Consider the following 27698-nt stretch of genomic DNA (forward strand, 5'->3'; position numbering starts at 1 on the left):
ATTTATGGTCTCATTTTTAACGTAAATGTTTTTTTTTATTATTACATTTTATTTGCCTGTGGAAATAGTTTCACTCTGACTAGTAGCTGATTGGCTGATGGAAAGAAACCATTAATTTTGGGGGTTAATTTCAGTACAAACGTTTTCTATTTTTAGCTTTTAAAAATGTGGAGATTTCCCAAATTTCTGAGCTTTATAATCATTTAGGAAACACATATATTTAGTTCATACTGAGTTTTCAAGACTCAACTTACATGTATATATTTTAAAGGTTAAAATATTACCTATAAATGCCAAAAATAACCAATAATTGTATAAAATAGTAACGGAGCTGAGCAAAACTGCCACAAAAAGTACTCTTCACTCAATTTTTGTCCCTTTGTTTCACTCCTCTCCCTGCACTTCTCTGCAGCAGTCACTTTTGGGCGTCAAGCGCCTCACACTTGAGGTTTGAGGAGGTGGTTCCTCAATTAGCGAGCCACGCGTCCCGTGGAAGAAAGAGGAACTCCATAAGCAGTCCTTAAAGCCTGGCCTCTGTTCACTCTCCCCTCACCCCATGACCTCGGGGGTCACAGGCCACAATGCGCTCCCGTCCGGAACGGTGTTATCGGCTCCACGACAAAGGGGACGGATACCGACCTCCCGCTTTCAGGCCGAGCTGTGTGAGGCTATTCAGGGCCTGAGAACTGTGGTCCTGCTCTGGCAGGGACACCACTCTCATCAGCTCTGCTCTGTGAATTCAGCTTCACCCCTCGATCACTTCAGATAGTACAGACCTGAACTGCACACACATATAGTGCACAGCAGGGAAGCTGCCTGGGGCAACTACAGACCTGTACGTGTGATCAGTGAGCAGCACTAATGAGGAACTGTTTCAAGCAGAAGTAAATCAATGGAAGTACTGGGAAAGAAAAGCAATTCCTGTTTTTCTTCACACAAAACTACTCTTTCAAAGTTACGTCAGTTGTGGCTGAAACCTCTACTTTTATCTTACTTTATTATTATCTAACTTTCTACTTTCTACTTTTAATTATTGTACTTTAACTGCAAATCTAAACTCCAAATAAATTATGATTTATTATAAATGGTTACGCTGGGATTTTACTGATTCCTTGAGGGCAAGCTATCCAATATAAATAGATAGATAGATAGTTTATTGATCCCACAGGGGAAATTATTGCGTTACAGCAGCGGAATAAACATTAAAACTAGTACAGTTTAAAATAAATAAGTGCCACAAGTGCATAGTGAGGGGCTTATAATGTGAGACGTGCAGTTTTTATATATACACAGCAGTGATAAAAAAGACAAAGAAAATAAAAAACAAATATAAAGTTGAAGATGAGGAAAAAGTAAGACTGACAACGTGCAAGAGAGTGGTGCAAATCTAAAAAACACAACTGCAAGAAAGTTAAATACAACATGTGTGTTTCACGTGTTACAGAAAGAAAATTCAACACTTGGAAGAGGTGGAGCAGACATATCCAAGTCTGTGCTTAGACATGTTTGCTTTTAAATAATCCCAAGATGTAACAAATATACTGAAACACACAAAGGTGTTGACATTAATAAAGCAGGTGAGTATCGTTGTGTTGAACGGCACACCAAGACAATTCTATACTTTTATACTTTCCTGCTAAACATCCTAAATGAACTGATTAATTTTTATTAGTAAAGGTTTTTAGCATAAATCAGAGTTCAGGCTTACACTGAAGATTAATTGGAAGTTTCAGCTTCCTTCTATCAGTAAATTAAAGGAAATACAAGAATAAGGAGATAAAACAGATTTTTAAACTGAACGCATTATAATCCACAGCAGTCTGAGGTATGACCTCGGTAGGTTGCAGATTAGAAATTCCCAAATGGATTATTCTCTATAGCTGCAAACGATTTTATTCCTTTTATTTCAAGAAACTTACTTGAAAGAAAGTGGTGGAAAATTCAAGGTAGAAGAAGATTTAACAAATACTGAGACTGCAGTGCCTGAGTCTCATAGCAGCTGTGTTTATTTGAGCCTTTCTGGTTATTAGTATGGCAGTCAGCGACACGTTTTTTGTTGTTGTTGTAAGTGCTCAGCTGTGACATTAAACACTCCATCGTCGTCTCCTGACAGTTTGCCATTTAGTCTCTCACGTGCAACAAATCGTGGAACAATGCTGCCACCTGGTGGTAGAAAAAAACTGTAACGTGCAGCATGTGAGCTATGATTGATCGCTTTGAAAAATACCGCTTGGTTAAAATTCTTTATTATTATTAATTACAAATCGAGAAATAGAAACTTGGTGTATCTGCAATAATACTTACGGTAAATAATAATTAATTAATTACAATTATGTCTGTTTGCCCGTTTAAATGGCTCTCTCGACGCTTTTCACCTTTTACTTTGAAACGCTGCACATGCTAGCGTCCGAAAACACTCAGTTTCTCTTTCTCAATTATCACTGCACATTTGATTCACTGACACTTTAATCCGCTATAAAACAAAAAATTAAAAAAATAAATTAAAAATGCATTAAAACTTACTTTCTCGCTGTTATTGTTCCTCAATTTTCCTTACTTTCCCACCCGAAACCACGACACACATTTTGGTAGCCAATGAGCATTTAGATTGATCACTCGATTACCAATAGGAACGTCTATACAATCACCCCCCTCCCCCCCTGATTTTAGCAGCCACCTACGTTTAAACTAACCGGATTCACCTCATATCAGTTAATGCTGTCAATGTTTTGTGATTATTTTACTCTGCTGCAAGTAAAACTTCACTAAACTGCGTGAAATAAAAATGAGAGTCACACTGATTCTGTTTATGTACACGGCAGTGCTCACACGGCAGAAGAAAGCTGTGTTGAATTAAAATACCACAAAGTAACATTCATGTAGTAAATTTATAGTAGATGACTCCTGGGTGCACTAAATACGCATTAAACCCTGAGGAAATTTCAAAATAAGAGCTCTTCTTTTTCTTGGTTATTTTTTCTTAGACTTTACCTAATTTATCAAGAGTATTAAGAACAGCCTTTCCCTCATTTTTAACTTCACTGATCTGTATTTCTTTGAAATGATCATCTCGTCTAAAGAAAACTCGTCTAGCTTATGAATGAATTTGTGTAGTATCATAAATTAGTGTCACTAATTAAATTTCAGTCTCACCTGTTTAAAACTTGTCTCCAGTTTTTGATTTACTGACTGATATTTTTTCTTTTTCTTTCTCTGGTGATGGTATAGGAGAAACAGGTCACAATTCAGTAAGCTGCAAATATGAAGGTGATTTATTTCTAAAGAATGAGCAGCCATATTATCCTCAGAGTTTCCTTATGTTAACAAAAAAACCTAGTTAAAAAAACAGTCTATAGTATATCTTACTAAAGTGGAATCACATAGAAACACAACAGAGTGTCAGCCGCTGCAGAAAACCAATATACAATTTTGAAAAACAAAGTACACCCTCGTTCATTTCAAAGGTTTTACATGTTAGAACATTAATTAGAACATTAATCATCTTCTTCTCAACAGGTCAAAATCGAGGTAATGAGGAAACTAAAAACATGAAATTACTCACCATTACATTATGTATTTAACAAATACTGAGCCAAGATACAGAATCAGCATGTGAAAAATCCCACCCCAAGTTCACCTGTACTGCAAGTACACTCTTACTGGTGTGTAATAACACAAATAATCATATCTTACCTGCAGTGGGTGTCTCAGAAAATTCAACCCAAGGTCAGATAGTGCAAGAAAAGAAAAAAAAACCCAAAGGCCTCACTTAACATGTTAAATCAAAGTCCATGACAGACAAATAACTGTGAAGCACGGTGGTGGAGGGCTAATGATTTGGGCTTGTTTGCATTCAGTGAGTCGACCATGAGCTCCTCTGTGTACCACAGTGTTGTAAAGTAAACTGTGAGGCCATCTGTCTGACAAATAAAGCTCAAACTGGGTCATGCAGCAGGACAGTGACCTCGAGCACAGCAACAAATCTCCAACAGAATGATTTAAGGTGTTGCAATGTTCACAGACTACTTCTGCATTCTGGCTTAGTTTTTAAATAAATACTGACACACTGTAATATGTCATGTGACGATGTTCATCTGAGGTTGTATTTAAATCAATTTAAGACCTGCTAAGGACCAGATGATTTTTTTAATGTCCTGATGCGGACAATCTCAGAACTGACAGAGGTGTACTTTTCCTTTCTCACAACTGTAGTTTCAGGTAACACACTGGCAGAAAATACAATACATGACATGAAGTCTACACACAGCACTGAAGGTGAAATAGGAGAAAGCTTTATTCTTTGTTCTGTTCTACAAAACTTTATTACAACATAAAGCTGACGAACAAAACTGCGTCTGCCGGACACGAAAAGTTTCTCTCTGGAAAATGCGGACATCATTTGAAAAGGACTCTATGTACAGTATTTATTGAGCGTTTGTTGAAGGTTCACTTTGGAGTTTTAGGAATCTTTGACAAAGAAGGAAGACGACACAAAGAACAGCAAAACATTTCTACTGGATACTTTACAAATGTCTCAAAGACTTTAGCACCATTTTGTTAAAAAGGTTCTTGATATAACAATGAGAAAAAATAGATTTAGAGCTGACCTGGTAACAAACAGTTCACACATTTATTTCTTTTCAGTCAAAGGGATTTAACAGGGAATCACTGGGAGAATTTTTGATTTTTTTTTTGCTAACTATTTAAAGCATACTTATCCAAACACGGTAGAAAATATTACAAAGGACAAGAAATAGGGCGTTTCATCTCCCTGCCTGTGCACTCAGTCTTGTTCTCATTGGCTGGTGGGAAGTTTTGCTTTGTGTCTTTTTGTGCGTCTGTGGGGTTTTTTTTATCCTGTTTTGATTGGTTCATTGGTAAAAAGCACCTGATTTACACCCTGTCACGTTACAGTAACAAAGTTTGAGAAAGCAAGACAAGAAGAGCACGGCTGACTTTTAGAACCTGATGTCCCAGTACTGCAGCGTCGCTTTAGTGGCCTCAAAATCATCTTCGGCTGCAGCAAAATCGTTGTCGGTCGTTGACAGCAGGCCCCCGTCTTCTGAATTAGAAAAAAATCACCGTGGTTAAGACTGAATTTGCTCTTTTTTTCTTCTAATTTAACATTTATTAATCACTTCATATCAGCTATTAAAAGACGATTGAATATTAAATGTATGTTTCATGTCTTTTCTTGATTTTTCTCTTATCTCACCAGTCAAGCAGAGGATCTGCGGCCTCTCCCAGAACCCTCCAGACAGACACCTGATCAGGGGGTTAAACCTCTGCTGGAAGCCCTCTGCGCATCGATAGCGCACCACGGCGTTGGTCTCGTAAGTCTGTCGAGCTTTTCCATATATGGAGGCATTTCTGACCCTTGGTGGTGGTCCACAGGAGGCTGTGGGAGGAGTTAAGATGCTTAAGTGCCTTCTCTGGGCTAGAATAAGTAGAAAACAGCTCGAAGCATCAAGCTCACGAGGGAGTTAATGAGTAATGAAGTGCTCTTAATGATGTCCCATTAGTGTTACTCACAGGTGCCTTTCTTGCAGGTGTATGAAAGGTGATAGTTGCAGGGCACATCGCTCCAGCGTCCGTTATCGTGCCACACCATCACCACACAGTCCTCTCCGGAGAGAAAGTAGCTGTCTGGCTGACCCCTGTACCAATTCTCATAAAGCTGTGAGGTATGTGTTATGTATGTTATTTTTATGTGTATACAAAGAAACAATAATCACAATAGAAATAGTTGAAAAAGCATAATATACATAATGTTTTCATTCTCCTCTTCTTCTTTGAGGTAGTTAATATTTAATAGTCTGGTGCCTTCCTGCATCCTGCTTGGTTTGTGTCTTACATAAGAGGTTTCAAAAAGAAAAACATAAACAGCAAAACTCGTTATGATAATAGATTTTCATTCATGATCATCCTGGCCATCATAAATAATAACCTACAGATGTGCTACTTTCAGATGCTCCCTTATTCACAAGGGGTCGCTGGATTCCTCACTGTTTTCACTGTGTCTTTTTTTTTCCCTTGTTGTTTGTGCTACCACTTGACATAATTGCCTTTTAGGTTCAATTTTACGGTCACATCTCAGTGCCTGCCTAGCAAATGCATCAGTGTTTCATTCCCCGTCACCCTCAGATGTTCTAGAACCCAGAAAAATGTAACTAAGCACAGGTGCTGGATAGCATGCAATCTGACATCAAAACTTCCAAGTAACTTAAATAGACTACAAGGCAACTAAAATTAATCACGAAGCAAACACAAAGAAACAATATATTTTAGTTATCGTGGCTGCAAAAGAAAAAGAATCTTGATAAATAGAAAGTAGATCTTAATTAATACACCGGGTGTCTGGTTCTCCAGTTTGAGCATTTCCCTGTTTTTGTTTTTTTGTACTCTGCAGTTTTGTTTTGTTTTTTGCACACATAATAAAACCTCCTCACCAGTGGGTTCCCATCAGACCAGTGGAAATCATCCTCAATGGTCTTGTCATTCAGACCGGTCCACTGGTATTCCTTGTAGTTGTCTGTTGACCAAGAAGTGGAATTGAATTTATGAGGAAAGAAATGAAAGCCACATTGTTTTCTCGTTCCCAAATGTGTTAAGGAAACCTACTGTTGATGTAAGCCTGTTCTTCAGGGGTTATTATGGACACCAGGTGAGCTCCCATCATGCGGCAATGCTGCTCTGCAGCCTCCCAGCTCAGACGCTGGCTGAAGTGTCGATAGCAGAAACCGTGAAATTTATCCCAGCCCGGTTCACATCGCTCCCGGTCTGAAAACATCACAGAGAAGAGAACAGGACAGCCAAACCAACAAGAGTCTTCAGATGTATCTGCAGGCTTTTATACTGAATAATTATATAATTTTCACTTCAGGCTGCATTGTAAGAAAATTACTGCTTGGCTTATTTTTGTTTGGAAACTTCTGGCTGATTCCCATCATATGTAACGTCCATTAAAGAGCAGAAGCGAGCTCACCGGCCTGACAGAAGTTTCCTTCATACGTCGGCAAACAGAGGCATTTAATGTGACCACCTCTGTCCGTGCAGGTGCCTCCGTTAAGACAGGGGTTGAGCAAACAGGCATCTGAAACACAACAGAGGGCAACTTTAAATCACTGTGCACCTGAAACCACTGGTCAAAGACTCATTTGTTATGTAACTGAATAATTACACATGTACAGGAAGACAGCCTTCATTTATGTGTAAGTCTAATTGGTGCCTGTGTTAATTAGAAGGCAGTTGAAGCACGTATGCTGACATTAGGTAAACAGCTGTAAGTAAATGTAGCAGGAACCATTTAGAAACTAAAGGCCATCAGGGTCGATGTTAGCCAACAGATGGCAGCAGAGGAGAACCTTTACAGCGTGGCCTGAGAGGGAAAAATCGTCAAATCTTCTTCTGGCATGTGTGCGATGCTTCCTTCTCTTTCTTCTTCATTTCTTCATTAGTAATAAACGCTCTCAAAAATCTTGTGGAAGAGGGAATCTAGACATGGATGTATTAATGTTGGGGGGGTGGGGGGGGGGGGGGGGGGGTTGTTTCCTATAATATGGAGCCCTGTGGTTCTAACAATTAAAAAAAGGGCCCACTGGTCATTTTATTAAGCGGTATGCACTGATTTGCTGGTGTGCCAGTGGTACAATGAACTCTTTTGTTTGCTTTGTTTACCATTTTAATCAAAAGATGAGATGATGAGATGAGAAAAACATGCCCTTTTTAAAGTCATTGGACAGTAATATTCAACTGACCACCTTCTGACCTGCTGCTGCTTTTCATTAAAATGTTGAATTGTGTACATTTATAAGTGAAAATTTTAAAAAGATGAAAAAAACTAAAGAAACACCCTTCAGCCGTGCTAAATGTTGACATTGCATAGTTTGTCCACCAGAAGGCACTCTGCAAATTCCCTGTTTGCATCACATGTCTGCAAAAACATAAAAGTATTCACAGCCTTTGCATTGACACTGAAAATTTAGCTACGTTACATACTGTTTCCACTGTTCATCAAAGTCAGACATTTTTACAACTTAGTTGGAGTCCACTTGTGGTGCATTAAGTTGACTGGAAACAATTTAGAAAGACACAACTGTCTTTATAAGGTCTCTTAGCTAACAGCGCATGCCAGAGCACAAACCAAGCCATGAAGTCCAAAGAACTGTCTGTAGAGCGCCAAGACAGGATTGTATCAGGATTGTACCAATGAGCACAGTGGCCTCCATCAACCGTAAATGGGAGAAATTTGGAACCACCAGGACTCAGAATTAGCCTCCTGGCCAATCTGAACGATTGGGGTAGACAGGCCTTAATCATTGAGGTGACCAAGAATCCACTCTGTTCACATTGACAGAGTAACAGCATTACCCTGTGAGGACAACCATTTGTGCAGCACTCCACCAGTCAGGCCTGTATGGTAGAGCGGCCAGACTGAAACCACTGCTCAGTAGGAGGCACATGAGGGCATACTTGGAGTTTGCTAAAAGGCAACTAAACTTTTTAACCTGAACATGAAGTGCCATGTCTGGAAGAAACCAAACAGAATTCATCACATGGACAATAACATCCGTAGAGTGAAGCATGGTGGTGGTAGCATCATGCTGGGATGTTTTTCAGCAGCAGGAACTGGGAGAGTAGTCAGGGTCAAGGGAAATAAGGATACTGCAATGTACAGAGACATCCTTGTTGATAACCTGCTCCAGAGTACTGTGGACCTTGGACATCTTCTATCAGGACAAATACCCTCGGCACTAACTCAAGAAACAAAGGAGTGCCTTCGGGATCACTCTGTGAATGTTCTTAATTAGTTCAGCCAGAGCCCAGTCTTCAACCCAAGATCTGAAAATGACTGCGGACCGATGCTCCCCATCCAGCCCGATGGAGCTCCAGAAGTTCTGCAAAGAAAAAACTGTCCAAAAACAGGTGTGCCCAGTTTGTAGCATCATAGTCAAAAAGAGGCTTTAAGTGCTACTAAAGGTTCTTCAAAAAAGTCATAAGCAAAGGCTGTGAGTACTTATGTACATGTTATATTTTTGATTTTTGATTTTTAATAAGTTTGCAAAAATTTCAAGCAAACTTTTTTCACTTTGTCATTATGGGGTATTGTATGTAGAATTTCAATGTCAAAAAAGGAATTTAGTGGGTTTTGGAATAATGCTGTAACAGGACAAAACGTGGAACAAGTGAAGCACTGTGAATACTTCGTGTGTACTGTATATTTATCCATTTTCCTAACTGCTTATCTAGTTCTGGGTCTGCAGGGGGGTTGGGGAATGTCTACTGGCATCTTGTTATATTTATCACAATCAGATGATATCTAAAGAGAAAAACACTTCTGAAGCTTCATTTTGCTTTTCTAAATTTGTAAAACAAAGGAAAAACGAAACCATGAGTGTTCAAGCTGGAATTAAACATTTTACAAGTGGATTCGGTTTGTTTGCTTCCTTTGACACCCTGTAAACAAGAACTATGTGCTGCCTGTCATTATCCCCACATATTGCTCTCTTCAGAAATCTCTTTCATTGCTCAGATCGTGTGTATGAAAGGTAATAACTGCTTTACACGAATCAAATGAGATTCACGTGCACTCAAAGTTAAACCATCATTCAGTTTTGATGAAGAATACACAGATGGTGGATGGAAAACCACTGAGGTGCCTTTCAAGTCTTACCTATCAAAAAATGAAACTTTATACTGTGACGGTGTTCACATCTGAGACTTGTTTTTGTTTGCTTTTCAACAGAAACAGAGTTTAGATTCACGGCTCCATCTGTGAGCCGATTTCCTTCCCTTTTGTCAAACAACACAACAATAACTTGTCTGCAGACGACAATGCAAGGCTAGTAATTTCAATTACTGAATGATTGATGACTTTCTCATTGTGTTTCTCTGCCTCCTTTCCTCTTTAGGCTGCCGACTGCAGTATTTTATCACCATGAAGAGTCCATTGTATAAAGATCATTATTCACCCCAAAAAAGGCTTAATTATGGTGCTGAAGCTGAAATTATGTATGAGAAATAGGAAAGGCTTCTGCATGCACTAATCTATGTAATACTGAGGTTTTTGGGGGGAAGGCAAACAGTTTGGATGCTTGAAAATTGTCTTGTAATAGAAGTGCAGCTTGGAGAATGCACATGTTTTCCATATTTTTCATCTTTATGAGTCCATTTGTGGAGTAAAACCATGAAAAGCTTACTTACTTACTTAAAATATATAAACTTTACTTAACCTCCTAGGACCTGGCATCCACATGTGTTGTATGTGGACATCACATTTTGGGCTGTCTAAACCAAAATACAAAATTTTGCTCTACAAGGGCCTAATATCCACTTACGAGGACATTATACTTCCACTGCGCTATCGAAATTTAAAATGAATGTCCTCATATGTGGATCTCATTTTTCTCAGAAACAAAAATCAGGTAAAAAAAAATCTGGTAATTCTTTGTTTTTTTATATTCATCAGGTCCCAATCAGCCCAAACAGCAAAGAGAAATTAAAAATGCATGCCATGAAAGAGTTCAGGTCTCAGGAGGTTAAAACAACAGCAAGTAAAGCCCGCTTGGGTCCAAATTAAAGTAATAAGGTTTGGCATATGGCGGCCACAGACTATTGTGACTATTGAGTGTGGAGGAGATACCAGTACACATGTTTTTCGGTGAGGAGAGCTGGACAGGGCTGTAGATGGGCATTAAGCCAACAGCAAAATAATTTCTGCTCCAATGTGGATGGAGGAACAGGAGAAGCACTATCAAAAACCTTAACCTCCTGCAGGTTACTTATGTGCGTGTTTCTGATCAAACCATCAGATCCAGACTCCATGAGGGTGGCGTGACAGTACAGCATCTTTTACTGGGACTTGTGCTCACAGCTCAGCATCGTACAACTCAATTGGCATTTGCCAGAGAACACCAGTACTGGCAGGTCCACCACTGTAGCCGTTTTCACCTCACAAAAAAGAGCAGGTTCACACTGAGCTTCTGTGACAGAGGCGAAAAAGTCTGGAAAAGCTGTGACAAACATTACGCATTCTGGTTTGAGAGTGGGTGGCCGGTGTGTATAGGCAGTTATTGGGGAACCAATGCGTTGATGCCATTGATTTACCCACACATCCCCCAGACCTGAATCTTATTGAGAGCCTCTGAGATTCAGGTCTGGGAGTAGATCCCCCACAACACCACCTGCCATCGAGTCAGGAGCATGACCAGACATTGTCACATTGTCAGGAGTGCACATGGGGCAATAAACATTACTGCTACATCATGAGACAAGTTGGATCCGACTGTGATTTTGATTTTTTTTAACGTTTTTTTTGCTGTGATTTCGAATCTACAGTTCTCAATTTCGTTTACCTCGAATTCTACATTCAGTAAAGATTTTTAGTGTAAATATTTTGTTTCTCAAGATCCACACGATATCTTAGTTTTTTTTCAAAAGCTGAATTATTCTGAATAGTGTTTGACTTACAATATTAACATACACCAGGTTGTCAGTGGCCTTTATTGACATACCCACATGGAAATCTTAATAGAAGAACTCTGAAGTCGACTTTTTCCAGTTTCTGAAACTGTGCTTGATGAAATGCAAGTCAAGCCTTAAATGGTTTGTTGGTGACCTGGTGGATGTTAAGAGCTTAAAAGCAGCTTTTCTCTTAAATAAGTTTCCATCCTAAATTTCCCATATTTCTTGAAGTTAAGTCCACAATGGCAGCTGCTTCTTTTGAAGATTCAATAAACCCGATTATATGGAAGCCAAGTGCTCCAATGGAAAAATAAAGTGCAGTTTTAAATAAGAGAATTAAAATTCAAAAATATTTCATTTAAAAGATGAATTTAAAACCATGAGAACTGTGTTTTATGTTTGTTTGTTTGTTTTGTGGAACAAATAAGCTTCCATACAATGCATCAATATCCACAGCTGCCACATGAAGTCAAAAAAACGAATGTACCAAAGGGAAGGAATATAAAGTAATGCATTTATCAACTTGTGGTAAGACAAGAAACCAATAAAGATTTGTTGCCTTTATCATTATTAGACCTAAAAACACAATACAAATCTAGAACAACTGTGATTAAACAACAATTTTTAAGTCGAGTATGAAACATTAATGACAAAAGGACACGTGAACATGTTGCTAAATGCAAACACTCGTGCAATCTACAATGAAAAGGTTTTGTGCTTGTAAACATAATAATCTGTGCTTTTTGTACCACAGTGACTAAAACAGCAATGAAAAGGAAGAAAGAAAATCAGTTAAGACTTAAATATAAAGCATTACTGCAGCTTCATTGGTCAGTGCTGTTACATTCAAAGTAATTGTTACTTTCCAGAGAACGATTAAGTCCCTTATTATGTTGCTTCCCAATTAATGGAAAAGATACTATGAAAATTGAAAGATAGCAAGAAGAAAATGATTTTATAATATCTTTTGCACCTGTTTGGTCCAGAGATGGATGATTTACAAATAAAATCTGATGAATTTAGCTATAACCATCACTCTGGCAGGTCCTCACTGGAGAAGAAACCCGTCATTCAAAAACACTAGTAAATACAGTACTTCACAGAAGTCATTCTTTGGATGAGGAAAAAACATCATGCATAACAAGACTGGACTGTGGACAAATGTCAAATGGGAGCTGTCCCAGTGTGAGAATCTTGGAGGGTAGAGCGGGGGAGTCACAAGGAGAGGAGTAAGGAGTGTTTAAGGGGAAGTGGGAAGAGTCAGAAGGGTGAGTGGGCTTGCTGAGACAACAGGTGAAAAAAACGTGGGAAGTCATTTGAAAAGCAGGACGGGTGTTTTACAGAAAATGGAGCAGAGGCAGGTTGGGCAGAGGAAAGACGAGGAGTTTTAGTGCATCACTGTGTCGAGCAGGAAGAGGACGGTTAGACTGATGAAAGTGGCATTAACATTACCTGAAGATTTCCCAGTACCGCCTACGGCTGCCCTCTCATTGGGCATGATAAGCAGAGTTGGCGGCTGGGTGAAAGTAATGTCAACATCTTCCAGAGCGTGACCCACTGGTGGTATCAACATTTTGGGGGTGGTGGTGGTTGGGCTCCAGGTGTGTCTGGACCGGTGTGTGGTGGTGGTGGTGGTAGCTGCGGTTGTGGTTGTGGTGGCGACAGTGGTCGTCTTTGTGGGCTTTGTACCTCGAGAAGAACTTGAAGCTGCTGTGGAGGTTTTTTGGCTGTACTCATTGCGAGATTCTTGGGGTTGAGTTGTGCTGGTCAACAGATCCCACTTGGATGTTTGAGAACTGGAAGGAAAGATGGCGAAGTCCTCAGAGGCATCAGTTTTCTCTTGAGATGTCGGGGAAACATTAGTTTCATCTTCGAGGGTCGGGGCAACAGTAGCCTCTTCTTCAAAGACACGGATTGGGATAACGTTGGCTTCGTCTTCATCAAGCACAACAGTTTGGGAAAAATCACTATCTTCTTCTAGGGCTGAGGAAACATCAGCTTCTTTCTCAGTAAAAAGAGCTGTGCTAACATTAGCTTGTTCATAGACATGGGTTGAAGAAGTGTTAGCCTTTTCTTCATACTCAAAGGAAGGAGCAACATTAGCTTGTTCAAAGACTCGAGCTGAGGACATGTTAGCCTTTTCTTCATACTCAAAGGAAGGAGCAACATTAGCTTGCTCAAAGACTCGAGCTGAGGACGTGTTAGCCTTTTCTTCATACTCAAAGGAAGGAGCAACATTAGCTTGTTCAAAGACTCGAGCTGAGGACGTGTTAGCCTTTTCTTCATACTCAAAGGTAGTAGAAACATTAGCTTCTTCTTCAAGGGTTGAAGAGGTGTTGGCTTTTTCTTCATACTCAAAGGTAGGAGAAATATTGGCTTCTTTTTCAAGAGCTGAGGAAGTGTTAGCCTTTTCTTGCAAGCTAATGTTTGAGGAAAGATTAGGTTCTTTTTCAAGGACAATAGTTGGGAGAACATCAGCTTCCTCTTTAAGGGTTAAAGAAGCATTTATCTTTTCTTCATACTCAAAGGTAGGCGTAATATTAGCTTCTTCATCTTTAAAAACAGCAGTTGGGACAGCATTACTTTCATGGGCTGAGGAAACATTTTCTTCAAAATCAACCGTTGGAGAAACAATGTTCTCTTCTTCAAAATTTAAAGAAAAATTTGCTTCTTTTTGAAGAGCAAGGGTTGGGGAAATTTTTATTTCTTTTTCCAGAGAAACGGAAATGTTGGCTTCCTCTTCAAGAGTTAAAGACACTTCACCTTCAAAGGTTGGAGCAAATTTTATGTCTTCTTGAAGGGTGGTCCTAAGTGTATCAGGTACATGACCACTTGCTTCTTCATAAGTATCGGTCACAGTATCCAAATACATTCTGTAGCCTGATGTTAGATATAGTGCTGTGGGCGAACTGGTGGATGAGTGAGAAGTGTTTGAGACGTCTGGAGAGCGAGTGGTAACTGAACTTGCTCCAGACACTTGCAGGTCTTCAGATTTTGATGTGGGCAGCATTTTATCCTCATTTTCCAAACTGAGCGTGTCTTCAATTTCTAAGCTTGCACTTCCCTCCTGTTTAGAGTTGGGGGACTCCCACAGCTGTGAGGCTGTAGAAAGAATATCCAAGCCCAGTTTGTCAGAAAGGGGTGACTGAGATGAGGCTGTCAAATGTGGAACCACTGTCTGAGGTTCAGCATGGGTGCTGCTGGCAGAAGCAATGGGAGACGGGTGAGTGGTGAAGCCAGAAGTTGAGGAATCTGATGTGGAGATGAAACTGGCTGGACTCATATCGAGTTTGCTTTCTGGAAAAGAGCATAGAACATTATGGGATTACATATTGTTTTTGAGAAGTATATTTAATTGCTTGGATGAGAAAAATTAGAAGAAACAATAAGTCTACTGTCAATCTCTGACCTTCAGACCAAAACGATTAGAAACAGGAAAACAGCTAGCTTTTCAGAAGGTAACAAAATCTGCCCTCTTCACATAGGTGACCAAACTCTAGGACGTTACAGCTCTTAGCCAGAAGGTAGTCCAGAATATAACCCTTTTAGTTCTTCTATTATAATAAAAAACATAAAATGTGACATAGATATCTCATGCTAGCCTAACTCTTGACAAGAAAGTAATTTATCTAAGATAATAATGTTTGAACTTTTGTGGGACATGCACATACCTTCAGAAATATCTCCAGAACCATCCAAAGGAGCCCACACTGAGGTTAGCACCTCCGGAGTAGATTCAGTAGTTTGGGATAATTGTGTAAGAAGTGTTGCCTCTTCTTCTTCTTCTTTTGAGGCCTCAGTTGGGGGAAACATCTGCTCAGAGTCTACACGGGTCTCCTCCAGCTCCACTTCAACCATGGGGTTAAGGGTTAAAGTAGTAGCCTCCAATAAACTGTCCTCTTTAGTACGGTTGCTGTCGGTCTCACTGTAGTTGGGTTCTGATTTGTTAAAAGACAGGGTGGTCTGTTGTACTTCTTTGGTCTCATTCAGAGTTCCAGATGGCTCTGTGTTTACTTCAATATTTGTGTCTGGCTCTGTCTGGTTCTGCATCTCAGGCTCAAATGTGGGTCTTTCAGACTGCTGAAAGGTGAGACTCGAGTTCTGGCTGGAATATGTTTCATTGTAATCAGTGGGCAGAAATGATGTGTTCTCTGCTGAATTGTGGGTTTCTGTGATAGTGCTGCTCATCAGTGCTGTAGGATGCTGGGAATCGTAGCTCATTTCTGTGGGAGATAAAGTTTGGTCGAGCGGCTCGTGTAGTGCAGGCGTTGTGTGGAGGGGAGACTCTGTTGTGTCTGATATCAGCATTGGGTGTGTATCAACCGGGCTTTCTGTAGTTACAGAGACAGTAAAATAAGGCAATGATTCAAGCATGCTCTGGGCCTCTCGCTCCACCTGTTCTGCTAGTTGGTTCAACTGAATTTCTTGATATTTTTCCGTAAGAATAACAACATTGTGTTCAATGTCTTCAGGTTCTGTGCCCACATAGTCCATCGGAGAGTCAGTGGAAGCATTTCTGTTTTCTGCAGAGAGCAGACAAACAATTAAATGTAACATGTGAAATATGGAACAAACAAATCTAGTTATGCTTTCTTTCTTGTTAAATATGCACTACATATTGTTCCAACATCATATTTTTATTCCCTTCTAGAGTAGCTTTTCATGAGTCATAACAGTCAAAATAATGCTTATTTATCTGATGATGGGCTTTGATATGAACTCTCAGTTCATTCTCTGTCTAAATCAATATGTTTGGGCCCATCTCCCTTCAAGCCAAGTTTCAAGCTGTGTTTGAGATTACCAGGTTATCTTCATATACAGATGCCATCATATACAGTGGCTTGCAAAAGTATTCGGCCCACTTGAACTTTCCCACATTTTGTCACATTACATCCACAAACATGAATCAATTTTATTGGAATTCCACGTGAAAGACCAATACAAAGTGGTGTACACGTGAGAAGTGGAACGAAAATCAGACATGATTACAAACATTTTTTACAAATAAATAACTGCAAAGTGGCGAGTGCGTAATTATTCAGCCCCCTTTGGTCTGGGTGCAGTCAGTTGCCCATAGACATTGCCTGATGAGTGCTAATGACTAAATAGAGTGCACCTGTGTGTAATCTAATGTCAGTACAAATACAGCTGCTCTGTGACGGCCTCAGAGGTTGTCTAAGAGAATATTAGGAGCAACAACACCATGAAGTCCAAAGAACACACCAGACAGGTCAGGAATAAAGTTATTGAGAAATATAAAGCAGGCTTAGGCTACAAAAAGATTTCCCAAGCCTTGAATATCCCACGGAGCACTGTTCAAGCGATCATTCAGAAATGATCCCCAAGACAAGGCCGTCCACCTAAACTCACAGGCTGAACAAGGAGAGCACTGATCAGAAATGCAGCCAAGAGGCCCATGGTGACTCTGGACGAGCTGCAGAGATCTACAGCTCAGGTGGGGGAATCTGTCCATAGGACAACTATTAGTCGTGCATTGCACAAAGTTGGCCTTTATGGAAGAGTGGCAAGAAGAAAGCCATTGTTAACAGAAAACCATAAGAAGTCCTGTTTGCAGTTTGCCACAAGCCATGTGGGGGACACAGCAAACATGTGGAAGAAGGTGCTCTGATCAGATGAGACCAAAATGGAACTTTTAGGCCAAAATGCAAAACGCTACGTGTGGCGGAAAACTATTACTGCACATCACTCTGAACACAACATCCCCACTGTCAAATATGGTGGTGGCAGCATCATGCTCTGGGGGTGCTTCTCTTCAGCAGGGACAGTGAAGCTGGTCAGAGTTGATGGGAAGATGGATGGAGCCAAATACAGGGCAATCTTGGAAGAAAACCTCTTTGAGTCTGCAAAAGACTTGAGACTGGGGCGGAGGTTCACCTTCCAGCAGGACAACGACCCAAACATAAAGCCAGGGCAACAATGGAATGGTTTAACACAAAACATATCCATGTGTTAGAATGGCCCAGTCAAAGTCCAGATCTAAATCCAGCCAAGAATCTGTGGCAAGATCTGAAAACTTCTGTTCACAAACGCTGTCCATCTAATCTGACTGGAGCTGTTTTGGAAAGAAGAATGGGCAAGGATTTCAGTCTCTAGATGTGCAAAGCTGGTTGAGACAGACCCTAAAAGACTGGCAGCTGTAATTGCAGCAAAGGTGGTTCTACAAAGTATTGACTCAGGGAGCTGAATAATTACGCACACCCCACTTTTCAGTTATTTATTTGTAAAAAATGTTTGGACTCATGTATGACTTTTGTTCCACTTCTCACGTGTTCAAATAAAATTGATTCATGTTTGTGGCTGTAATGTGACAAAATGTGGGAAAGTTCAAGGGGGCCGAATACTTTTGCAAGCCACTGTAGATTACAGACCAGACCTTTTTGAAGCCAGGTATTTATTGCAATCTGAAGCAGGATGTTATTATATCAAACTGTGGCCTTGTTAAATCAGATCAAATTAGAGAAACTGTATTAATCCCAGGGAGAAACTGAGTAAATACGAGCCAAAAAAGGGAAAATCATAAAAGGTCCACTTTAGAGTTTTTGTCAAATTAACAATCAACAGTTTGCATTTAAAGGCACAACATTATCACCTTTGAAACAGTAAACATCATGAAGGCTGGATGGCTCTGGGAAGCCAGTCTGGTTGCTGAATTGGTAGAGAGTTTTGACGCCAGGCAGAGCACCCCCACAGCGTTCCCTTGGGGTTATGATGGGGTACCGTACGCTGCCATCAGACAGCCAGCCAGGGCTGCAATGGTCCAGTCCTTCACTCCAAGCCAAGTAAAGCTGTGCTGTTGTAGCCAGCTCTGCCCCTGCAGCTCTGCAGTACGACTGCGCTTCATTAAATGTTAATTGCTGTGGGATGAAGTCATGGAAAACCTCCCCTACAGACAGAAAATTTGTTCAGTCTTTTACTTTTTCTGGATACAAGTGAGTAAAATGCTGGCACATAATGGCACGACTGCAATTATGTGCCAGTCTTAATTTATAATGGATATTTGTATATAGTAAGTGGCATGTTTTTATCTGATGTGACGCATGACATTTCACTACAGAAAGTAAAAACATATAATTATATGTTTGAACTAAATAAAATCATTGTAATAGTTATTGTCCATCACAGATCCCTAATGCCGTTTTCCAAATGTAAAATGTATAATTTGACTTACTGACAAATTAGGCCAGATGTATCATTATTGCATTAAGCCTACTGGCAAAAAAACAAAAAACCCAAATCCTACTATTTACATATAGAAGTTATTAAACTGTTAAATTCCTACCATTAATTTCGTCTACATAACAATAAACATCGAACAGATCATCTGGATCCATTGTCCCATAGTTTCTCACTCCTGGTTGCCCATCCATGTCTCCATAGCAGCCTTCACGAGGCACTTGGATTGGATACCTGCAACAAAGCAGCAAAACAACCATCATCCTCACTTAAGACTCGACAAACATGTGACATAACATCAATGCTGCATTTGGCGATAGCTTGGTAAATCTGCAACATTACCAACTGGTAATGTTATGACACGTTTACTCTGTGGCCACTCAATAACCAGCTCACACATGGGTACTTATAGAGCAACACAAATATAATGTATTTACATATAACAATAACTATATACAATAACTATAATGTTATTTAAGAGTCTGGGTGTTTTTTTTTATCATACTAAAAGGCCTACATGCCCATGCTACTTTATTGTTTCCTTTGTTTATGCTGATGGATGGATGGTAGGTAATACAGGATTTCATAACTCCACTCCACTCCAACTCCAATTTACCTATGTATATCGACAACATGCATATAATGGCATGCCATTTTGATCTTGTGGGTTTGACACATAGTTTCAAATCTCATTGCCTTAAGTACATTTATACAGTTATTTAACTGACATTACATTTTTGATATAGTCTCTAAATACAGTAAACTAGTTTTGTGGGTCCCTTGCAATACTCAGGTGCTGTTCTACTATATAAAATGCTTTTTTACATCATTGTTAGATGGTGTCATTCATATAAATTAGATTTTATTGTCATGAGCCTCTTTTACTGTATGGGTGTATGTTTAACAGAAATGAATATTGCACTATACAGTTAAAGAGGGTGGACAGTGTGTTGCTAATGAAGTTGTTATAGGTGCATAAATGGGTCAGTTTAGAGGTTGGTGAGTGGTTTCTTATGTTAGGTAAGTATAATATGACATTGTTTTGTAATGTTGCTACCATAGTAAGATAATTTTGTTTATATTGAGATGTGAAGCACACCTGAGGGGCAGGTGGAGAACGGTACCGCTATACTTTGTAAGTAAGCAACCTCTGAAACACTGTCTGACCGATGAAGACGTCAGTGATTACAAACTTATATCAAGAAGTCGAGTAAAACAACAAAAACATCTATATCAGCTGCATGAGCCTGTAAGATATGTTTTATCTATCTCTGTCTTTTTAATAAGTTGTACTGTGAGCATGATACAGAGGGCACACAGGTGATGAAATACCTGACAGACTGGTCTGCGAGCCAGCCCGCGTCACACTGCTCATATCCGTCGTAATAAGATGCAAGCAGCTGGTCGGCGGTGGCGATTCGTGCCCCGATGGCCTCACAAGCCCTCTGGGCCTGATGGAAGGTGAAGGCATACCGACCCAAAGCATCTCTGTAGTGGAACACAACACCTAAAAACACACACAGCATGCACATAATAACATACCTACAAATACATTAACTGCATTACCTGTTTCAACTGTTTTAAGTCAATAATTTGGAAAAGCTCCAGGAACAAAGACATCTTACTAAATGGAAAGAAACTGAGCTGGAAACTGAGCTACACAACTAGAAACAACTCATTAATTATCATTACACAGAGGATTGGGTATCTTTGGGTTCAGGCAGTTTTCAGTGGATTCTACTAAGATGAGAGATTCAGATATTTTCTTACCAAAATCACAGTGTGGAACCAATAATCAAACTGCGATATGATTTCAAAACACAGGAGTTTTAGCAGAGTCAGTATCCTTCTTGTGGTTTTTCTTTCTTTTTCTGAGAATTGTAGTTAAAAAACACAGTCTCTAATAATTCTGTGTAATCTACCCCAAACTTTACTAATGAGCCATGTCTTTCATCGCATTACCTTTGACCTTGAGCTCCACGAGGTCACTGGCGTCCTCCAGGCCCTGCTGCACCTCGCAGCGGTAGTGAGCCGAGTCGCTGGAGCGCAGATCTCCCAACCAAAGTGACGCATCATCAGGGAAGGAGGTGTAGTTGAGCAACGCCGCTCGGTCTCGGTACGTTTCATTGACCTTCACCTTGTGACCCTGTACCACTAAGATCTGCGTTTCAACCCCCCTTGATATGACTGACCACTCGACCCTCGGTACAACAGGCGTCGCGGAGGTGGAGTTGGAGATGGGGGACAGAGACACCACACAAGGGATGGAAATGGAGCTGCTCAGTGGAGCAACAACTGGTCCTGAGTGGGGGATGCTCACGTGGAGCTGCTCCACCTCATCTGGAAATTAATAAAAAGAAAAGAAAAGTGAATCATGCTCCCACTTCTCAATGCACTTTTGTAGTCTCTGTTTATGGAATCAAAAAGTGATCAGGGGAAATGTAGACACCGTACCGTATGTGTACCGTAGAGTTTGGGTGGGAAAGGCCAGTGTGAGATGGCAGACTGCATAAAGAAGTGGAAGTATCTGCACATGTCTGTGGAGATTAAAAAGGCAAACACAATAAAATATTAATAAAATAAATAAAATGAAGAAGAAAAGCAGATATTTTTCTTCCAATTTCACAAATATGTAGAATTAAATAAAAATGGATTTTTAATAAGTACAATGATTTCTGACATCGGAGGTCATATGTTGTGTCGGTTCATCTTATCTTATCTAACCTATAAGAAGGAACAAATGTCCCAGACACATAAGAAAACTGAGGGATTCAGTTTCAGTTTTCAGGATATCAGTTGAAAGACTGAAATAACTATCCACATTATATTGAACAGACTTGGTGTTATCCCGCTGACATAAAGGAGCTGTAATAATGTTTTATTAGCTGCACAAATGTAATTTCTATCCCATAAAATGTCAGAAACAGGTCTCAGTATAATACCAGAGCTTTTAAATTTACCATAAACTTGGCCTCAACACATCAGTGAAACTGCTTCAACAAACACTGAGCATTATGGTTCTCATAAAACTACAATTTACAGCAGGCCTTTTTCCTATAAGTCAGGATTAGTTTTAGCTGAGCACACTAGAAAACTGGCAACAGAGTTTAAACATTAAAAAAATACAATAACTATAAAATTTTGTGAGAAAGACCTTTTGTTTTAAGTTGTAACTTTGGAGCAGAAGCTCTGAGTAAAACACACGTGTCCCAAAAAAAGCTCAGCCATACAGTATAAAAGACCAACTTCTCTGGTTTTCGAAAGGAAGCTGGAAGCAGAGGTTCCTGACCACAATTCATTCATCACCTCCATGAGCTAATGACACGGCGTTTCAGCCCAGCGGCATCCTGCCAGTTCTCCGTCACCAGCCTGGCCCTGTTATTAACCCAGCAGCCGTGGCAAGACATCCACAGCGACTTCACACAACCTCCTGATTGGGCCGTCATTGAAAAACAATTAAATACTGGACAGTTTCAACAGTCGTCAAGGTGTTTCATCAGTATTCCTGTCAGTGTCATATTCAACCAACCTCACACTTCACCAGAAACACTGATAGTGCAAGGTTAGACCTTTAATCTTGCTACCTAAAGTTGTCGGATAAGAAATTTCTTTTATTATAAAACAGAAATTTTACACTGTACAATACAAGTCTTTATAGTATTAACTTCAGCCACAACACTTGAAGTTGGAGTAAATACCATTAATAATCTCATTATACTGCAATGTTCTGCTCAGCCTAAACGAACAGCACAGCATGATGGCAGCACTCTCCCCCAACAGAAGAATGCTCTCTGCAACAGCATAACTAGACTGAGCATCAACGACAGACGCCTAAATAATCCTGATCGCATTAAGACCCAGCCCACAAACCACAGGACCCAGAGGATTCCCTGGTCTCCTTCTGTGCCCAAATGGGTCAGAACTGTTTTGGCACCATGACGAGGATGTGTACAATGTGAGGCTGGTGGTAATAACCGGTGGCACCATTGCAAAGCAAGCAATCTGACTGTATATTGCTGTACAAAAAAAACATAGAAACACAGTTCAAGCACTGTAAAATCCTGTGACGCCTGCTTGTGTTTTCTTTCAAAAGAAAGTTTAGTATTTACAGTATACCGAGTGATTAACTGACATAGTGGGAGAAGCAGAAACTTAAAATTGTGGCAGAGGCCACAATTTTCATGCCACACATGTCATTTTATCACTGACTCATAGGAAAATTAGTCTTTTTTCAAATGCTCTGTTCCTCCAAGTCAACAGACTTGCACTTTTAGATCTCAAGGCATCTGAGTGATCGAGGGTTTCTGGAGAAAAATGAAAGTGATCTCTATTTCTATCTCACCCCTGCGACCACAATTTTAACATCAGAAACATTAAAAAAAAATTACAGATACTGTGGAGCAATGACTTGGGATCCTTATGCTTTTTAAACCTGTGTAGAGGATATAAGCAGTTTCACAAGAGGTGAGCAAAGCTCGTTTGAGAGATTTGGACGGTTGGATACTCTGAGTTACACAAAATGCCATGACCATGGTAACTAACCGGGCTTGAGCGACACAGGTGGAAGCAACTGACAGCTGATGGACATTTGATTGGTGGATTTAAATTTCCTCTCTCCCTCTCGCTCTCTAATCAGCATGACTATCCGGTGCCTAACAGGATCTCTGTTTCTTAGTGGAAGACCAGTGTGTTTTTACAATGCCAAATTTTAAACCCCAACCCAGCGCAGACAATCCAACACATCGAGTCCAGCAGTAGCAACAATCACACCACTGATAATCTTAAATTTTTACTGTTCTTGTAATGACGGAGATCACAATCTCCGTCATTAACAGCTAAGGAAGGTGGAGCTTTTGCACTGATTAGTGCTTTGCTGATACCACCGATCCAATAAAGCTGTAATTTGCAAAGAGCGTTAAAGATGATGGTTTAAACAGCCATATATGTTATCACATCACTTAGTTTTTTCCATAAACTTTCTCAATATGAGCCTCAGAGCCTCTAGTTGTCTTCTGCAAGGTACGGTACTACAAGAATTGACCTCCTGTATATCAAGTAGATCCCTGGTAAGGAGTCGGCACACACAGCTCAGTAACTTGTGTCACATTAAATGGCCTTCTTTGATGGTAGAATAACTGTTGTCTGTTTTCTTGCCAGCTGGGTGGACTCCATGATGCTGGTATCACTATTAGTATTCTTGAGAAGACGTTTCACAAAAAAAGCGAGGAGCGGGCCAAGAGGACAGCTGCACACTGTGCTTTCACTTCATACCAAGTCCCTTACAAAGGGCTTCAGGGAAAATTAAAGGACAGGGCACTGGCACACTTGCTTGCTTTTTCTCTTTTCTTTCTTTCACCCCTTTCATTGATGGAGAAGGAAGTTTCAAAGCACTAAGAATCATTCTAGGGCAGGCTTTGTACAAAAGAAAGGGCCACATTAAGACCCCGCACACTGATTCAAATGGTATAATGTGACAGTGTGCTTAAATACCGGTTTGTGCTTTCAGATTGATGACAGCAGAGAAAATCCTAGTTGCTGCTGGTTGTTTTGTGCCGTCTTTAGATCGCATTTTTCGGCCTCGCCTTCGCCAAGCACTTTGCAGGTCTGCTTGTTTTAGTGAGGTTAGCAGTGAAGACAAGTCAAGCTGAAATCAATGCCACCCACTGCAGCTACGGCCCACAAACTGCAGCCAGCACTCTATCCAAAAGGGCAACTAATCCAGAATCTTCTGTGGAATAATCAGCTACAGACTAACGCATTTATGGAAAAGAAAACATAAGAAATTGGCGTTAAATAAACCTCATCAACTTTATGCAAACATCCCTGTCAGTGCTGCACAGACATTCCTCTGCAGCCTGCATCAGTGTCAATGCACACAAACCAGGAAGAGGCTCCTGATCCCAGTTTAGCCAGCTCAGACATGTCAGTTTGACTGATGTGCTGTAAACTTGGAGGAGTGCTGAGCTGGAACTGGCTTTAGGAGGGATATGTCCAGGATAAAACAGAACAGGGTCCCATAAAAATGCACAGTTTTTGCAACTATGGTCTATTTGTTGTCTTCTTTTCTTCTCCTTCTTTTAATATTTAAGATTTCAGTTTTCAGACTACATGTAAACAGAAGTTAAATGTAACATAAAGCAGCCTGTTCATTTATTTCAACTTCTTTTCTTTTTCTAGTGTATGAAAAAATTATTTAAGCACAGAGTTTATACTCTATCCAGCAGCTGCTTCCTAATGCAATTAACATTGAACAAGATGTTTGACCTGGAAGAAGTTTAAACCATATTAACTAAATCAATTTTATTTATTGGCCCTACACACCAGAACTCTGGTCAGCAGCTGGATATTCAGTTGGACAGTTGTGATTGAATAACTGACTCCCACAAGTATACATTCTTGCTGCTATTTGCCTTAATAACAAATCCATTTATGTTGATGACATTTGCCTGACCTAAACCAGACAGAAACCACTTTTACATCCAGCTCAAAACAAATAAACTTAATGTCAGTCTTTACTTCATTTGGAGACCTTGGCAGGGTCAAAGGAGGTGATTCAGTTCAGAAACATCAAACCCAGACTTTGAATATAAACACTGGCTACTGTACACTTAACAGCAGAGCGAGTTGGTAAATGAGGCTATTCACTCAGCACCACACCTCCAACTCCCTACATCATCAGTGGTCTGTCTCCTGTCTACAAGATTACCACTTTGGAAGAGCCACCCACCAGCTGATTCACCACCCACTTTGTCTGGGAACAAATTAAAGTGTGTTTTGCGCAAACACCTGATCCTAGGCTTGACTCAGTGGATCCACAGATGAAGCTCAGCCTGTACAGCTGTCCTTTTATACACAGGAGGCGATTTCCGCTTGTGTTCAGGATCAGGTGGGCTCTGCTTTCTGAGACGCATCACTTTCTTCGTTCAGGGCAAACATGCCCAGGAGTCAGGCACCTGCAGTTTGAGCTCAAATCTGCACTCAAATACTCAGATACACAGACTCTACTAAAGTAGCTTTGCATGAGCGATAGTTAGAAACACTGCAAAGTCTTTCAGCTTACCTGCTTTCTGAAACAAGCTCCTTCCCTTTTAGAGAAGAACCCCTTTAAATAAATCTTATTTTGACTGGCTGCCCCTCTCAAGAAGAAGGTCTGAATACTAGGTGGGTATGGCAACAGAGCTATTCAAGCACCCTGGAGCCTGCACTTTTGGCTCACAGGGGTTATTTTGCATGACATTTGTGTCACGGGGCACAAATGTGTTGTCCTCCGTCATATGCAGTAGCTTAATATTCAGTTTGAATTGCCAGGATTGCTCATTCATTTTGAATATTTTGACATGAGCAGCGATTCAGAGGTCTGAGCAAGGCTTGCTATTTATCTAATTATACACCTGAGTGCAACTCATCCTCAACAACAACAACAAAAACAAGAACAACTTCTGTAACTATAGCTTTAGCTGAACAACCTACTGGTGCAGTGGAGGATCAACAACATATCTGGCTCTAAAATGGAGCAGATGGCCGTCCATTCTCCACCATGCTTTACATTTCATCTTATATTTAGTGTAGAGTTCATCACTCTAGTTTGGGTCAGATCTCTAGATAGATTGTGAGCCACATTTTTACCAGCTGTGACTGTGGCTAGTTTTGACTTTGTGATTTTTTTGTGTACTGACCAATTTAACATGTAGAGAGGGGAAGGCCACTTTTGTGGGTTTTTCTTGTTGTATGTTTGCCTGTGTTTGTCTGTGGACAGAGTTTGTCCACATGAGAGAATTGCAGCTGTGCAAGACAGTCACTAAACTTTAAGCTGTGCAGCTGAGATCAATATAAAATCAGGATTTGAAGAGGGTTGTGGTCCAGCAATTCGATGGCATCCCACTGGAAGATGATAACATGATTACTCTGTCATGAAATTACAGCATAACCACACCACTGCTTTTTATATCTGCTCAAATCTGACCAGAGAGCCACAAACCTATTAAACAGAAGAAAGAAATCCTTAAAAGTCTGCTTCATCATTCAATTTGCCCTCTGTCTTTCTACCTGTCCATTACTGAACTCCACCTGAGGTGGACCACAGCGAGTGAAGAGTTAAAATACGCACTTAAAACAAAAAGCAGCTTTTTGTTCCCACAGGGCAAATAAAAGCACTGAGTGTGAAATCCCAGGAAAAGCTTTTGAATGGCAGGGGGGGGGGGGCTTTGTAGGAGTCCAAATTGATAGTAAATGCGTTTAAAATAGCCCGTTATCCTTCCTTTACCTTTGTAGGTGTGCATGCGTAAAACACGGAAACACGGTTTAAACACAGTGGGGGACAGCAGTTTACAATTAATTTTAGGACCTTTCGGAGAACATCAATTACTACAGCGCAATTAAGTGGCAATGAGTATAATTGTCTTTAATCATACGTCCATTTAACCTGACACAGGAGATTCAAAAGAACTTTGGAAAGACCAAATCGCATCATCTACTGCGTATCATTGACCCATCGACCTTAAGGGAGAGAAAGAGACAGAGACGGTAAGCCTACCGGATGACTCTCAGCAGCATCTCAGCTGATGCAGGTTGCACTTCTTTGCTGTAAAGAGTATTTTCCGTGAGCGCCTGTCAGCGTGCTGCAGTGCGACTGTCCTGTCACGGGAAAAGCGGCTCTGGATGCTCTGCGCAGGTAAACGGTGGCTGGGACCGGCACACTCAGAGGCTCGGGGAGAAAAGAGGGAGTTGGGAGAAAGTGACGCCAGATATGAAACCCTGAACTGCCCACTTTTTCACCCAACAATCGGGATGGAGATGGCGCATGCCTGTCAAGGGGGATTGGGAGGGATGACAAGTAAAGAAACCGATGTTATAGGCTATGAAGTGAAGCCTGCAGAGAGGAGATGACCTGCATGTTTTTACTGCAGGGAAGCGGAGAACTCACTGAGCGTCACTTGGATGAACCAGGGTGAGGGGAGAGCAGTCAGCGCAGCGGTCCGGAGTGAGCTGCTGAAGCTGCTGCAGGTATTGATATTGCAGCACAGTCACATATCCCGGAGAAC

The 27698-nt window shown here is 40.5% G+C and overlaps 1 protein-coding gene across 2 annotated transcripts; it reads right to left on the reverse strand.

Annotated features, from left to right (window-relative positions):
- Positions 1–3295: 3295 nt before the first annotated feature.
- On the reverse strand, positions 3296–27599 carry LOC147303860 (brevican core protein-like). 2 transcript variants are annotated; one of them, XM_086280315.1, is made up of 14 exons: positions 27191–27599; positions 21112–21194; positions 20620–20997; positions 19990–20164; positions 18764–18891; positions 18074–18367; positions 15135–15986; positions 12916–14760; positions 6986–7093; positions 6622–6780; positions 6450–6532; positions 5533–5677; positions 5216–5398; positions 3296–5059 (listed from the first exon to the last, which is right to left on the reverse strand). In XM_086280315.1, exons 1-14 carry the CDS (start codon positions 27208–27210, stop codon positions 4959–4961), a joined length of 4554 nt encoding a protein of 1517 aa, XP_086136441.1. In that variant the 5' UTR covers positions 27211–27599; the 3' UTR covers positions 3296–4958. The 2 variants fall into 2 exon arrangements, with proteins under 2 accessions (XP_086136441.1, XP_086136440.1); XM_086280314.1 differs by having other exon boundaries at positions 3296–5062; positions 27191–27597.
- Between the last annotated feature and the right edge of the window lie 99 nt (positions 27600–27698).

This window comes from Aulonocara sp. 'chitande type north' Nkhata Bay, linkage group LG22 (genome assembly GCF_057382095.1).
Source record: "Aulonocara sp. 'chitande type north' Nkhata Bay isolate Kocher_YH1m ecotype deep benthic linkage group LG22, A_spYH_male_GT1.1, whole genome shotgun sequence".
Lineage (NCBI taxonomy): Eukaryota > Metazoa > Chordata > Actinopteri > Cichliformes > Cichlidae > Aulonocara > Aulonocara sp. 'chitande type north' Nkhata Bay.